The sequence below is a fragment of the Aotus nancymaae genome, unplaced genomic scaffold (genome assembly GCF_030222135.1).
Source record: "Aotus nancymaae isolate 86718 unplaced genomic scaffold, 86718_ANA_hifiasm-v0.15.2.pri h1tg000028l, whole genome shotgun sequence".
NCBI classification, from domain to species: Eukaryota; Metazoa; Chordata; class Mammalia; order Primates; family Aotidae; genus Aotus; species Aotus nancymaae.
The window spans coordinates 4,503,431-4,518,839 of NW_026988441.1; the positions used below are offsets into that span (position 1 = coordinate 4,503,431).

At 54.9% G+C, this 15,409-nt stretch overlaps 3 protein-coding genes across 4 annotated transcripts in view; 2 read left to right on the top strand and 1 right to left on the bottom strand.

The window, feature by feature from the left end:
* LOC105723611 (myeloid cell surface antigen CD33-like) overlaps positions 1-15,368 on the bottom strand; it is a 169,272-nt gene extending 153,904 nt beyond the window's left edge. Inside the window, exons 1-2 of one of the 2 annotated variants that reach the window (XM_064380985.1) lie at positions 14,386-15,368; positions 13,132-13,218 (exon numbers count right to left, since the gene is read on the bottom strand). The gene's annotated coding sequence lies outside the window, so the exon portion shown is untranslated. Of the gene's footprint in view, positions 1-13,131; positions 13,583-14,385 lie in introns of those variants that run through there. The other variant, XM_064380984.1, reaches the window with a different exon arrangement.
* On the top strand, positions 594-5,416 carry LOC105723602 (kallikrein-12). The gene is made up of 3 exons (XM_064380982.1): positions 594-720; positions 3,728-3,861; positions 5,060-5,416. Exons 1-3 carry the CDS (start codon positions 594-596, stop codon positions 5,213-5,215), a joined length of 417 nt encoding a protein of 138 aa, XP_064237052.1. The 3' UTR covers positions 5,216-5,416.
* On the top strand, positions 7,109-12,348 carry LOC105723592 (kallikrein-11). The gene is made up of 5 exons (XM_012461740.3): positions 7,109-7,239; positions 9,826-9,982; positions 10,306-10,571; positions 11,371-11,507; positions 11,910-12,348. The coding sequence occupies exons 1-5, from the start codon at positions 7,179-7,181 to the stop codon at positions 12,060-12,062; spliced, it is 774 nt and encodes a 257-aa protein (XP_012317163.1). The 5' UTR covers positions 7,109-7,178; the 3' UTR covers positions 12,063-12,348.
* Positions 15,369-15,409: the final 41 nt, after the last annotated feature.

Here is a 15,409-nt window from a genome sequence, read left to right on the forward strand (position 1 = left end):
GGACAAGAAGGTCATCCCCTTGGTGACCTTCAAAGAGAAGCAGAGAGGGCAGAGGTGGGGGACACGGGGAAAAGGGCGACCTCTGATATTCCCCTTTTACCCCCAGACTTTGGAGGTGACCCACCATGGGGGCCAGCATCTTTTTGCTCCTGTGTGTTCTTGGTGAGTTCTCCTGGAGCAGGGAGAGGGCAGGACTGGGGCTGGGTCCCTCCATCCCCCAAGAGGAGGCCCCTTCTCCCCATCTCAGCTCTGGACCCCAGCCTGGTGGTGAGGAGGGGAGGGGCTCTCTCTGTGCCTCCATTTACCTGCAGCTCTCACGGCACCGCCCACCTCGGCCTCCCCTATCTTTTGATCCCTCTTCCCTTCCATTCCTCTCTGAATCTCTGTCTGGCCATTTCCCTCCCAAGTGTAAGCGTCTTTCTCCCTGCTCTCTTTGGTATTTGATGGTTTATTTCTATAGGGATTTCGATGGGATCACAGTCACCCGCCACCACGTCTGGGTCTCTCTATCACACTATCTTCCCTTCCTCTGTCTGACCCGTGCCCCTGTCTGTCCCCAGGGCTCAGCCAGGCAACCACATCGAAGATTTACAATGGCACCGAGTGTGGGCCTAACTCACAGCCGTGGCAGGTGGGGCTGTTTGAGGGCACCAGACTGCACTGTGGGGGTGTCCTTATCGACCGCAGGTGGGTCCTCACAGCGGCTCACTGCAGTGGCAGGTAAGCCCCAGGCTGAGCCCCTTCCTAGGGTGGGCGAAGGGAGGACTACGGAAAGGCAAGTGCTGGGGGTAGGATCACAAGGGAGGGCAGTGCCCATGGGGAAGAAGCTGGTCCTGCAACAGGAGAGTCTGAGGTTAGACCAGGAGTGGAACTTCCTTAGCAGTGGGCTTGGGGTGGTGCTGGGTGGAGTGAGGTGTGGGGGTGGAGGGCCAGGGAGCATCCTGGAAACTGCCCAGCTGCCCCTCCTGTTACTGCATGTACCCCCTTTCTTATATGACGACTGCCACTTCCCCAGCCATCCCGTGACCCAGTCTGGGTCCTGGGCCCATGTCTGACCCAAACTCTTTTTTTTGTTTTTTTTTTTTGGAGACAGCTCAGGCTGGAGTGCAATGCTGCTATCACAGCTCACTGCAGCCTCTGCCTCCTGGGTTCAAGTGATTCTCCTGCCTTGGCCTCCCAAGTAGCTGGGATTACAGGCACCTGCCACCACGTCCAGCTAATTTTTGTATTTTTTGTAGAGATGGGGTTTTGCCATGTTGGCCAGGCTGATCTCAAACTCCTGGTCTCAAGAGACCCATCCTCCTTGGTCTCCCAAAGTGTTGGGATTACAGGTGTGAGCCACTGTGCCTGGCCAACATGACCCAAACTCTTTGTGCAACCTCTGAGACTATGCCTGGTGCCTATCTGGGCCTCAGTGGACTGATGCTCTGGAATTCTTTTTCTTTTCTTTTCTTTTCTTTTTATTTTTTTTGGAGACAGTCTTGCTCTGTCTGTCACCCAGGCTGCAGTGCAGTGATGCTATCTTGGCTCACGGAAGTCTCAACCTCCTGGGCTCAAGTGATCCTCACACCTCAGCCTCCCGAGGAGCTAAGACCACAGCTCCGCACCACCAAACCTGGATAATTTTTAAATTTTTTGTAGAGACAGGATTTCGCTATGTTGCCCAGGCTGGTCTCAAACTCCTCAGCTCGAGCATTTTTCCTGCCTTGACCTCCCAAAATGTTGGGATTACAGGCATGAGCCACTGTGCCTGGCCTGGAACTTTTTTGTGAAAGGGGAGCTTAGATGCAAAGAAACAAAGAGACTCAGGGACAGAGAGGGCCAGCAGCAGGATGGAGAGAGGCCATTCATCTCCCACTCATTCATTCAGTCAGCAGCGTGGACAGCACATGCTCCATGCCAGGTCGTGGGAAGAAGGCAGTGAACAAGGCCCACTGATGTCCCTGCCTTCATGAGCTTCACCGGCCAAGAGAATCAGAAATCGAGGCCAGGCGCAGTGGCTCATGCCTGTGATCCCAGCACTTTGGGAGGCCTAGGCAGGCAGATAACTCGAAGTCAGGAGTTCGAGACCAGCCTGACCCACATGGTCAAATTTCATCTCTACTAAAAATACAAAAAGTAGTTGGGTGCGGTGGCAGGCGCCTGTAATCCCAGCTACTCGGGAGGCTGAGGCAGGGGAATTGCTTGAACCTGGGAGGTGAAGGCTGCAGTGAGCCAAGATTGTGCCACTGCACTCCAGACTGGGCAACAGAGCAAGACTCCATCTCAGAAAAAAAAAAAGAGAGAGAGAGAGAGACAGATGCAGGGCATGGGAGGAGAAACAGAGTGAACACCCAAGATGGAAAGAGGGTGACAGAGGTCAGGAATGAGAGCCTGCAAGGGAGATTTGGAGAATGAGAGGCACGGGTGAGAGGGCAGACAGTGAGAGGCAGAGCAGCAGGGAGCGGCAGGAGGACCTGGCTGTGTCCGTGGAGGGGTGCGAGGTGGGGGCTGCCCGCTTGCCACCCGCTGAGCTGCCACCACCCGCAGCAGGTACTGGGTGCGTCTGGGGGAGCACAGCCTCAGCAAGCTCGACTGGACCGAGCAGATCCGGCGCAGCGGCTTCTCTGTGACCTACCCCGGCTACCAGGGAGCCTCGAGGAACCATGAGCACGACCTCCGGCTTTTGCGGCTGGGCCTGCCGGCCCGCATAACCAGCAGTGTTCAACCTCTGCCCCTGCCCAGTGACTGTGCAACCGCCGGCACCAAGTGCCACGTCTCAGGCTGGGGCATCACCAATCACCCATGGAGTAAGGGGCCTGGGGTCAGGGATCAGGGGTCAGGGTAGGTACAAGTCTGGGATGCAGGGTGAGAGGTCGAATCATGACACCTCAGAGGAAGGGTGGGTAAAGGGTTGGGGTGTGGGATGGAACATCAGGGTCACGGTTCCGGATCAGAGATCGTGGTGGATTGGGGTCTTGGGAGTCAAAGGAGTTAAGGGACTGGGTATGAAGTCAGGGATCAGAGGTCAGAGTTTGTCAGGGGTCCTCATACGGGAGTGAAAGGCATATTTATATAGAAATAGGATCTGGGCATTGTGGGTCATGGTCTCTGGGGTCAGAGGTCACTGTAGAATTAAGGTCATGGGATCCAGAGGTTGTACAATCTGGTCAGAATCTGAGGATGGAAATTGGAATTCTATCAAAAATCACATATCTGAGATTGAAGATCATAGCGTCTGGGGTGTGGGGCCGAGGTTTGGGGTCATGGAGCCTGGGGTTGAATAAACTGGGATCAGAGGACACTTTGGAGTTTGAAGCAGTGAGGTTTGGAAGATGCAGAGCTGAGGCTGGAGGTTAAGGTGGACACAGGGACATGGGGTCAGGGGACAGAAGATATGGGATCAAGCTGGGATCATAAAGTAATAAGATAGAAGGTCAAAGATCACAGTATCTGTCATTGAAGAGGGTCACGTCTGGATTTGTTGTCTCTCAGGCTGGAGAGACAAGGAGGGTCTTGAGTTATGCCACTCAAAGTCAAATGTCAAAGGTCAAAGAGACTGTCAATCATCTGAGGTCATGAGTCATATGAAATTAAGTCATAAATATGTAATCTGGGGTTTCAGGATTGTAGTACAGGTTGGCGGGGGCAGTGGTATTGACTTGGATGGGCCACATCTAGAGGGGAGGGACATGGCCTCAAAGTGAGGAGCTGTAGAGAACCCTACAGCACGATGTTCCCTCTTCAGACCCATTCCCGGATCTGCTCCAGTGCCTCAACCTCTCCATCGTCTCCCATGCCACCTGCAGTGACGTGTACCCCGGGAGAATCACGAGCAACATGGTGTGTGCAGGTGGTGTGAAGGGGCAGGACGCCTGCCAGGTGAGCCAGTGCAGGTAGCATGTGTGGTCACCAGGACAGGAAGGGAAGGGGAGAGACTGGAAGCAGGAGGGGAAGTGATGGAGGATGAATCAGGGAAAGGGGATGCTGGAGAGAGATGGGGTCAAAAAGGAGGACAGATGCCAGGCGCAGTCGCTCTTGCCTGTAATCCCAGCACTTTGCCAGGCTGAAGCGGGTGGATCACTTGAGGTCAGGAGTTCAAGACCAGCGTGGCCAACATGGTGAAACCCTGAATCTACTAAAAATGCCAAAATTAGCCAGGTGTGGTGGTGCATGCCTGTGGTCTCAGCTACTTGGGAGGCTGAGGCAGGAGAATGGTTTGAACCTGGGAGGCGGAGGTTGCAATGAGCAGAGATCGCCTCTGCACTCCAGCCTGACAACAGAGTCTGTCTCAAAAATAAAAATAAAAAATAAAAAATAAAAATAGAGAGGCCCAGGATAAGGAAGGGAGAGACCGGGAATAGGAGGGAAGACCAGGGAATGGAAGAAGGGGAGGGTCAAGAAGAGAAGGGGGAGGAAGGGAACAGAGAAGGAAAGAAGGGGCAGGAGGCACAGAGAGAGGCAGAGAAAGAGACAGAGAGGACTAGGGGCCCAGACAGGGAACCAGCTGTTTCTGGGGCTCTAAGTCTTTCCCATACCGTCCCCCAGTTGGTGCTGTCTCAGATTGAGAGAGACTGGAAGATGATGCTCTCTCTCCTCATTGGCCAGGGCCCCAGCCATTGTCCTTGAGAGAACTCTGTCCTCTTTGTGGAGTCCTGCCCACTTTCTCTGAGATTGGTCACTGGTGATGGTGCTTTCTCCCCTCATTGGTCAGAACCCCAGCCATTGTCCACATTGAGAGAACCTCTACTGTTTATGGAGTCCCACCCTCCTCCCCTGGGATTGGTCATTGGTGAAGTGCTCTCTCTCCTCATTGGTGAGGGCCCCAGTCATTGTCCTTGGGAGAACCTCTGTTCTTTATGGAGCTCCACCCTTCTTCCCTGGGATTGACTCCTAGAGACAGTGGCTCTTCTCTATTGGTTAGCCATTGCCATTGTCCTCTGGGAAAGTGATTGTACTCTTTTGTCTGATGACCAGGTTTGGAGCCCTCCCCAAGGCCCAGGACTGGGTTGGAGGGTTGGGGAGGAAAACAGGAATAAGATGTCTCCCTTGTTCAGACAGTACTTCTCTTCCCTTCCAGGGGGACTCTGGAGGCCCCCTAGTATGTGGCGGAGTCCTTCAAGGCCTGGTGTCCTGGGGGTCCGTGGGGCCTTGTGGACAAGATGGCATCCCTGGAGTCTACACCTATGTGTGCAAGTATGTGGACTGGATCCGGATGATCATGAGGAACAACTGACCTGTGGCCTCCACCTCCACCCCTTAGCTTGGGTGCCACTCCGACCCTCAGAGCACCAATGCCTCCTCCATCGCTTCCCCCAGCTCCACTCTTGTTGGCCTGGGGAACTTCTTGGAACTTTCACTCCTACCAGCCCTTCTAAGACCCATGAGTGGGGCGAGAGAAGTGTGCAACGGTCTGGAATAAATACAAATGAAGGAGAGGCCATGTCTGTCCATTTGATGTCCCATGCTAGTTGAGACTGGAAGAAGGACTCAGCGGTTTCCTTATCTCATAGGTGTAGAAACAGAGCTCAAATAAGGCCAGGCGCAGTGGCTCACGCCTGTAATCCCAGAGCTTTGGGAGACCAAGGCAGGTGGATCACTTGAGGTCAGGAGTTCGAGACTAGCCCAGCCAACATGGTGAAACCCCATCTCTATGAAAATATAAAAATAAAAATAAAAAATTAGCTGGGCAGGGCACACGCCTGTAATCCCAGCACTTTGGGAGACCGAGGTGGGTGGATCACCCAAGATCAGGAGTTTGAGACCAGCCTGGCCAACATGGTGAAACCCCATCTCTACTAAAAATACAAAAATTAGGCAGGCATGGTGGCACATTCCTGTAATCCCAGCTACTCAGGAGGCTGAGGCAGGAGAATTGCTTGAACCAGGGAGGCAGAGGCTGCAGTGAGCTGAGATCGCACCATCATTCTCCAACCTGGGTGACAGAGCGAGACTTCATCTCAAAAAAAAAAAAAAAAGAAAAGAAAAAGAGCTGAAATAGGATGAGGATCTTCCCTGAGTAGTCACTTAGAAATGGAGTAGAAAAAGTTACTTATAATAATGTAGGCCAGGTGCAGTGGCTCACGCCTGTAAGCCCAGCTCTTTGGGAGGCCGAGGGGCTGAGGTAGGAGGATTGCTTGAGCTCAAGAGTTCAAGATCAGCCTGGGCAACATGGTGAAACCTGTCACTATAAAAATACAAAAAATTAGCTGGGTGTGGTGGCATGTGCCTGTAGTCCCAACTACTTGGGAGGCTGAGCTGGGAAGATCACCCAAGCCAGGGAGGCAGAGGCTGATTAAGCCGAGGTCACCCACTGCACTCCAGCTTGGGCTGCACTCCAGCTTGGGCAATAAAGTGAAACCCTATCTCAAAACAAAAACCCAATAATATAAATAAGAGCCATGTTTTTTCATCCGGCATGATAGAAACAGTGCCCAGAGCTTTTAAGCTTTTCAACAGTCCACAAACAACCCAAGGAAAAAAAAAAAAAAGTCGTTAGCTCCAAAATACCAGATGAAAGCTGCCAAATCAACATTCATGACCATTTAATTCGATGTCCATAAAACTGAACATTCTTTCCACTAGCCAAAGGCAGTTTCTTGTAATCAAGTATACATTGTATCTTTAATGTGGGATGTGGCTTTGTTCTGATATGTACTCGATGATGAAGGGTGGGGCGCAGCCTTGGAAAGCAAGATCGCTCAGCCTACATCTTAGAATTCTCCTGCCCCCCCCTTGGATTCTGTCTCCACTGGGACTCAGGAGGTGAGGAGAGGACATCTCCCCAAATGCACTGAAGGGGACCTGGAGGAGGGAGGGAGGGAGGCACAGGCGGTCCTAACAGCGGAGGTGCATTTGCCGAGCCCCTGCAGTCTGCTCTTTCCAAACGGACCCTCCTGGAGGCCCGATCCCAACCTCCCCTGCAATCTTGCACAGCTCTGTCACCCCCATCTCTCAGATGAAGAAACTGAGCCTCGCAGGGGTGGAGTCCCTTGTCCCCACGTCATAAGGGTAGTCATAGTGGTAGGAAGGGGAAGCACCTAGGTTTGAGGCCAGGGCTGGCTGCTGTCAGAATCTAGGCCCTCCCCTGCCTTGCTCCACATCTGGTTAGGGGAGAGAGGGGAGGAAAGCCAAGGGAAGGGACCTGGGTGGAAACAGACGAGCTGGGAGAAGCAGGAGTCCGCGCTCGGGTTTTGCAGATGCAGAGGTTGAGGTGGCTGCAGGACAGGAAGTCATCAGGCAGAGGTCTCGCAGCAGCCAGTAAGTGAACAGCCGGACTCCGGCTGCCTGGGAGGCAGGGAGAAGGGGGCAGGGGAAGGGTCAGCGGAGAAGCGAGGCCCCAGAGGAGCCCTGGGGTGGGGCGCAGCCGAGGACTCTGTTCCCTTTCCTGAACTCGGCTTCCACAGGCCCTGACCTGCCTCCCCCACCCTCCTCGGTCCTGCCCCTGTGCCTGGCAGCAGCCCCACCTCTGTGACATCCCAGCACCCCCCCCTCGCAAAGGAGAAGGGAGCGGCCTAGGGGAGGCCAGAGGCCCACCTGGGCTGGGGCTGTGGAGAGGGAGTGGCTGGGACAGAAGGAAAGAGAGAGACGGAGATTAGATGGAGGGAGAGAGATTTTGAGACATTGCAAGACAGAGATGCAGTCAGAGACTGACTGAGAGACACAGAGACAGAAGGAATTAGAGAAAGGGCCACCCAGAGCCAGATGGAGAGAGAAGTGTGGAGGTGGAGACAGGGACAAGGACAGAGAATGGCAGACAGACACATAGAGACAGAAAGAGAAAAATCACTCACGCACACAAAGTCAGAATTACCAAATGACAGGGAATGACCCATGGGCGAGACGCAGATTCAGAGACTCAGGGCAGGGAAAGGAAGGCTGCAGACAGACAGACAGACAGACAGAGGGACACTGAGACGCAGGGAGAAGAGGGGCTTGGAGAGGTGGCACAGGCAGGCAGGCAGTGCCTTGGAGGCCTTCAAGGAGGGCCCCCCCACACACCCCGCCCCAGGGCATTAAGGCAGGGCTTGGAGGCCAGTCATCCTGGGCCCGCCCGGGGCCACCCCCTGCCTGCCCGCCTGCCTGGTGCCTGGCACCTGGCACTCCAACCCAACCTACCTGCTGCAGCCGCCGCCGCCACCACCGGGCCCCCAGAGCCCCAGCCCCAGATCCCGTGAGTCCAGGAGGAAAGGGAAGCCCCCCACTCCAGGTGTCAGCCCTCCCCAAGGACACCTGTCCCCCTCGGGCACCCATTTCTCCTTCTGCTCTGTCCTTCTCTGCTTGGGTGGGGGTTCCTAGCCTCTCTCTGTGCCTCTCACCTTCAATGGCTGGCCCCAGCCTCGGTTACCTCTGATCTCCAAGGCTTCAGCTGCTGAGCCGGCCCTCTGCTCCCACCCCCGCTGGACAGGGCAGCTGAGGGCACTGGCCCTCCCCTCGACCAGCCCCGCCCAGCTCTGCTTGGCTGTCCTTCAAAGGGGCAGGGGTTCAGCAAGTCGGGTGACAGGAGGCCCAGACATTGTCTGGGGCTGTGTTCCCTACCTGCTCCCCCCGCCACCACCAGACCTCAAATGCTCCATATCACCCTGCCGCGAAGACAATGAAAAAGGGGTGGTTACGGAACGGGGCCTGGTTCCCCTTGTCCTTCCAGCACAAGCTGCTGGGGCCTGGCCAGCTCTCAAGGCAAGAAGGGAAACATCCTCTGAAATGTGCCAAGGAGGTCCCATGGCTGACTTGAATGGGGCCAGCCCGTGGCTAGCCGGGTCAAAGCCCCTCCCAACAACCTCCATGTGGTCCTTGGTATCCCGGCAGCTTCGAGCTGCGACCAGGCCCCCTCCAAGGCCACCCTCGACACCTCAGATATATTTTAAGTGTTTGGATGTCTGAGTGCTGTGAGAAACAGGGAGTTTCCCCAACCATGTTTCTCCCAAGTGGGGTGCAGGAGCAGGTGCGGGAGAAAGGAGTGGGCAGGAGCCAGCCCCCGACTTCCCCGTCAAGTGATGCGGCCATGTTCCTCCTTGTTCTCAGAGGAACCTGGGGCCCGCCCCTCCCCACTCCAGGCCATGAGGATTCTGCAGTTAATCATGCTTGCTCTGGTGACAGGTACGGCAGGGAATGGGGCAGGGCAGGAGCCTCCCTCTCGAGTCTCTGGGATCCCCTAATCCTCTGTGTCTGGACCACGATGGGCCGATCCCAAATCACAGAACAAGCCACACGGCCTCTGAACTGGGAGCAGCTGCCATGAGGCCCTGCATGCCTTTCAGACAATCCCTTTAAACGCCAAAAGAGGAGAGGCCAAGGGGGTCCTAGAGGGTCCCAGGAGAGGGCCAGGGAAGCTGGAGTTGGGGGGAGTGTCACTCAAAGCAAACAGGACAGGGACTACCGATGAGCCAGTGTGGAAGTTCGTTTTTGTTGTTTTCCAGAGACAAGGTCTCACTCTGCTGTCCAGGCTGGAGTGCAGTGGTGCCATCACAGGCTTAAGGAATCCTTAAGCCATTTCAGCCTCCCCGGTAGCTGGGACCACAGGCGCCTGCCACCAAGCTAGGCTAATTGTTTAATTTTTTTGTAGAGATGGGGATCTCACTATGTTTGCCCGGGCTGGTCTTGAACTCCTGGGCTCAAGCAATCCTCCCACCTTAGCCTCCCAAAGTGCTGGGTTTACCGGCGTGAGCCACTGCGCTTGGCCTTATGAAAGTATTTTCGTCCTTTTAACACCCACCCCAGCCTCCAGCGTGCAAACCAGAGGGACACCAGGCGAGGGCCCGGACCACCCCGCACCTCCTTCCCACCCCCATTTCTGGGAGTCCACCTCTCCTTCCTGAGCGCCTCCTTTTGCTCTCACCCCTCCAGGGCTCGTAGCGGGAGAGACCAGGATCATCAAGGGGGTTGAGTGCAAGCCTCACTCCCAGCCCTGGCAGGCAGCCCTGTTCGAGAAGACGCGGCTGCTCTGTGGGGCGACGCTCATCGCCCCCAGATGGCTCCTGACAGCAGCCCACTGCCGCAAGCCGTGGGTGCGGGGGCTGGGGCGGGACTGGGAGGGGGCTGGGAATGCAGAGATGGATGGAGAGGAGCTCGGGGAGAGGGGTGCAGGAAGGGGATCAGAGACCGGAAGGGCACTGTCAGCAATGCTGATGGGCTCGAGCTGGGATTGAAGGTGGGGGGATGAATGGGATTGGGGTGGGGCTATGGCTGGGGGACACAGAAAAGGCTGGAAGTAGAGCGATGTTTCTTTACCCTCAAAGGTGTCACTCACCTCTCCCGCCCATGCCTCCCCCCACCTCGTGTCTTTTCCCACCTTTCCTCCGCCAACCACGGTTTCTCCCACCTCAGCCGCTACATAGTTCACCTGGGGGAGCACAACCTGCAGCGGCGGGACGGCTGTGAGCAGACCCGGACAGCCACCGAGTCCTTCCCCCACCCCGGCTTCAACAACAGCCTCCCCAACAAAGACCACCGCAATGACATCATGCTGGTGAAGATGGCGTCGCCGGCCTTCATCACCTGGGCTGTGCGACCCCTCACCCTCTCCTCGCGCTGTGTCACCGCTGGCACCAGCTGCCTCATTTCCGGCTGGGGCAGCACATCCAGCCCCCAGTGTAGGAGCTCCAGAGGGGGAACCCGGCCCGGGGTGGTGGGGAAGGGGTGGTCTTGATTGTGGAAGGGGTCAGGGGACCAGAGATGTGGTTCAAAGTGGCGATGGTGGGATTAGTTGAGGGGATGTGTGGGAAACGTCAGGACGGGGGAGGGTGGAGACAAAAGCTGGGGCCTTGGAGGCAGACGGACAGGATGTGCAGTCATCCATCCACAACCTCCCGGTTGTAGGAACTTAGGCAAGCAACTTCACCTCTCTGAATCTTGATTTTCTCCTCTATAAAATGAGAATAATTATACCCACCTGCCAGGATTGGATTAGAGATCTTGTATATCAAGCAGCTGGCATAAATTGGATAGCAGGTCCGGCTCGGTGGCTCACGAGCCTGTAATCTCAGCACTTTGGGAGGCTGGAGGTGGGTGGATCCCCTGAGGTCAGGAGTTTGAGACCAGCCTGTCCAACATGGGGAAACTCCGTCTCTACGAAAAATAAAAAAATTAGCCGGATGTGGTGGTGCGCACCTGTAATCCCAGCTACTCGGGAGGCTGAGGCAGGAGAATCGCTTAAACCTGGGAGGCGGAGGTTAGTGAGTGGAGATCACGCCACTGCACTCCAGCCCGGCAACAGAGTGAGGCTCTGTCTAGATAGCATTGCTGTTGCTATGGTTACAAGCAGAGAGGTGAGTTGGCTGCGTCTAAGGACAGGGATTCTCCCAGGGCCTGGATCACAGCAAGCGCTGCATTAGGGGAGGTGGCAGGGGTCCTCACACTGTCATCCCGCAGCCCCTCACGCTGTTTCCACAGTGCGCCTGCCTCACAGCTTGCGATGCGCCAACATCACCATCATTGAGCACCACGAGTGTGAGCACGCCTACCCCAACAACATCACAGACACCATGGTGTGTGCCAGCGTTCAGGAAGGGGGCAAGGACTCCTGCCAGGTCAGAGGGCAGGGCCTGGGTCTCCAACCACATCCCCACCCCCATCCCCAACTTCAAGTACATCTTCACCGACATCCACAATCTCATCCCCGACCTCAGCCCACCTCCCCTGCAACTCCCAATCCATCTCTCTCCCAGTTCCCATTTCTGACCCAGCATAAACTTCAGCTCCATCCCTGTTTCCATCCCATTTCCAGCTCCAACCATCCCCAAATTTACTTTTGAGCCTAACCCCATCGTTTATCCCACCCATAATCCCAGCCTTATCCCTCAACCTATCACCAATCCCGGGTCTCCCCATCCTGAGTCTCAACCCCACTCCCAGCACCATCCCCACCTCCTCCCTGGCTAACATCACACCCAACGCTTTCTCTGACCGATGTTCTCTCTCCCCACGCGCAGGGTGACTCCGGGGGCCCTCTGGTCTGTAACCACTCTCTTCAAGGCATTATCTCCTGGGGCCAGGATCCGTGTGCAATCACTCGAAAGCCTGGTGTCTACACCAAAGTCTGCAAATATGTGGACTGGATCCAGGAGACGATGAACAACAATTAGACTGGACCCACGCACCACGGCCCAGCATCCTCCATTTCCACTTGGTGATTGGTTCCTGTTCACTCTGCTAATAGCCAAGATGCTCTGTGAACACTCTCTGGGCCTCCTGTACTACAGGAGATGCTGTCACTTAATAATCAGCCTGGGGTTTGAAATCAGTGAGACCTGGATTCACATTCTGCCGTGCACTATTGTGACTCTGGGAATGTTAACAGCTGGTTTATTCACCATTGTGTCCCCAGTCCCAAAGACAGCTCCTGGCATAGACCGAGGTTTCAATAAACATTCCTAAACAAGTGAATGTACTGAATGCTTACTGTGTGCTAGACCCCGATCCAAGAGCTTTTATTTTATTTTAGATAGTCTCGCTCTGTCGCCCAGGCTGGAATGCAGTGGCACTATCTCACTGCAACCTCCACCTCCTGGGTTCAAGCGATTCTCCTGCCTCAGCCTCCTGAGTAGCTGGGATTACAGTTGCCTGCCACCACACCTGGCTAATTTTTATATTTTTTAGTAGAGACGGGGCTTCATAATGTCGGCCAGGCTGGTCTCAAACTCCTGACCTCAGGTGATCTGCCTGCCTCAGCCTCCCAAAGTGCTAGGATTACAGGCATGAGCCACTGTGCCTGACTGGCTTTTCTTTATTAATTTAATTAAATTAATTAATCTGTTATGAGACAGTCTTGCTCCGTTGCCCAGGCTGGAGTGCAGTAACACAATCATAGCTCACGGCAACCTCAATTTCTGGGGCTCAAGTGATTGTTTTGCTTCAGACTAGCTGGGACTACAGGCACATGCCACAAAGCCCAGCTAAGTTTTGTATTTTTTGTCAAGATGGAGTCTCACTATGTTGCCCAGGCTAGTCTCAAACTCCTGGGCTCAAGCAATCTGTCCTCAGCCTCCAAAAGTGCTGGAATTACAGGCCTGAGCCACTGTGCCTGGCCTCCAAGAGCTTTTAAATGTATCAACTAATTTAATCCTCATAAAACCCTATGAGGTCGGCACTGTTATCCTACCTATTTTATAGATAAAGAAACTGAGACACAGAAAAACGAAGTCAGTTACTCACGGTTACGAGGCGAGGAGAGCCAGGATCTGAAGCGAGGTGGTCTCTTAACTACCAAGTGAGATGCCTCGAGGAAGGCTGTCTCCTTATCTGTAAAACCGCGTATGCAAAAGTATGATAACACAGTAAGAAGTCAGTCAGCCTGCACGTTCTAAGACCCAGCAAAAGGAGCTTATCATTGTTTTTTTCCAACTTCCTTGATAGAGAATTGGGTGGTGGAGACCTCTGCTGGCCAATATGGTAGGTAGCCACTAACCACACGTGGCTCTTCCAATTAAAATTACATAAAGCCAGCCAGGTGTGGTGGCTCAAGCGGCCTCCAGCAATTTGGGAGGCTGAGGCGGGCGGATTATGAGGTCAGGTGTTTGAGACCAGCTTAGACAACATACTGAAACCCCCCCTCTCTACTAAAAATACAAAAAATTAGCTGGCCATGGTGGGGGGCATCTGTAATCCCAGCTACTTGGGAGGCTGAGGCAGGAGACTCACTTGAACCTTGGAGGTGGAGGTTGCAGTGAGCCAAGATCATGTCACTGCACTCCAGCCTGGGCAACGGGGCGGGACTCCATTAAAAAAAAAAAAAAAATATATATATATATATATATATATATATATATATATATGTAAAGCCAGAAATGTAACTCCTCCATCTTACTTGTGACATATCCAAGACTGGATAGCCACGTGTGACTGGCGGTGGCAGGATTAGCTAAGCGCATATAAAACAACACCTCAGAAAGTTCAGATGGCCAGCATGGAGTCACACAGCCTATGAAGAGGACGTCCAACAGAAAATCTAGAACTCAGGACTTTCTCTCTCTCTTTTTTTTTTTTTTTTGAGACGGAGGCTTGCTCTTTCACCGAGGCTGGAGTGCCGTGGTGCGATCTCGGCTCACTGCAACGTCTGCCTCCCAGGTTCAAGCGATTTTCCTGCCTCAGCCTCCCTAGTAGCTGCAATTATAGGCCTGCGCCACTATGCCTGAGTAATTGTTGTATTTTTAGTAGAGACAGGGTTTCACTATGTTGGCCAGGCTGGTCTCGAACTCCTGACTTCATGCCTCCCAAAGTGCTGGGATTACAAGCATGAGCCACAGCACCCAGCCAATTCAGGATCTCCTGGCACGGTCTCTCACCTTGAAGGAGAGGGGATGGCATGAGGAACAGGAGCCCAGAGTGGAACCAGGGCCTTCTGGTTGTTAAGTGGACTTGCTGTGTGACCCGTGAGTCACTGACCTCTCTGAACCTCCCATTCCTCACCTGAGATGAGGGAGTTGGCAGAGGCGATGCTGATGCCCCTCGCAGCTTTGACCTCCTGCGATTCAGGGCCCTGTGTGTCACCTGGTGGCATGCAGATGGCAGGGAGGGTGTGAGGTAGCCACACATGGACATGAGGCAGAGCCACAGCCCTAACACGCACACGGGCTAGTCACTGGGACACACAGAGCTAGCTCACCGCCACAGAGCAGGCGTGGGTTTCCCTCTTTCCTCGTCTCTGTGTGTCTTAGCCTCCGTGCCTCTCTCTCTCTCTCTCTGGCTCTTTTAGCCTTGGTTTGTCACGATCTCCCTTTCCAAGCCAGTCTCTGTTCCTCCTCAATCTGCTTTATCTCTGGGCCTCCCTCCTTCCTCTTCCGCAGCCTGGCTTCTGACTTTGTCACCCTAGGTATGCACTTCCCGTTGGTTTCCTCGTTCTCAGTCACCTCTCATCCCGCCACCCCCAGCCTCCCTGGGGACATGGTACCCTCTCCCCGAACCCGGGAAGCCTTCTTGGAACGGGAACTTGGGGAATCCCCACGGAAGCCAGCTCCAAAAGGGATGAAAAGGGGGTGTTTCGGGCACTGGGAGAAGCCTGTATTCCAGGGCGCCTCCCAGAGCAGGAATCTGGGACCCAGGAGTGCCAGCCTCACCCACCGTATAATTAGACAGAGGGAAAGGGAGGGAGGGAGCCTCGGGGAGGGGTGGGGGAGGGTGGAGAAGCTTCCGGAGTCCTCAGGGTTAAAAGGGAAGGTCCGGCCAGGGGTCCCTGGACAGCCAGCGGCAGACCACAGGCAGGGCAGAGGCACGTCTGGGTTCCCTCCCTCCTTCCTATCGGCGACTCCCAGGTGAAGCGGCCTGCACCCCACCCGGGTGGGGGTGGATTGAGAGAGGATGGGTGGGGACCCCCGGGCCACGGGCAGGAGCCCGCCTGGAGCCTCGGTTTCTCTACCTGCGGGACGCGGAAGTCCCCCCGCTGTGATGCTGAGGAAGAGGCTCCCCCGGTCTCCGAGCCTCGGATCCCCACCCT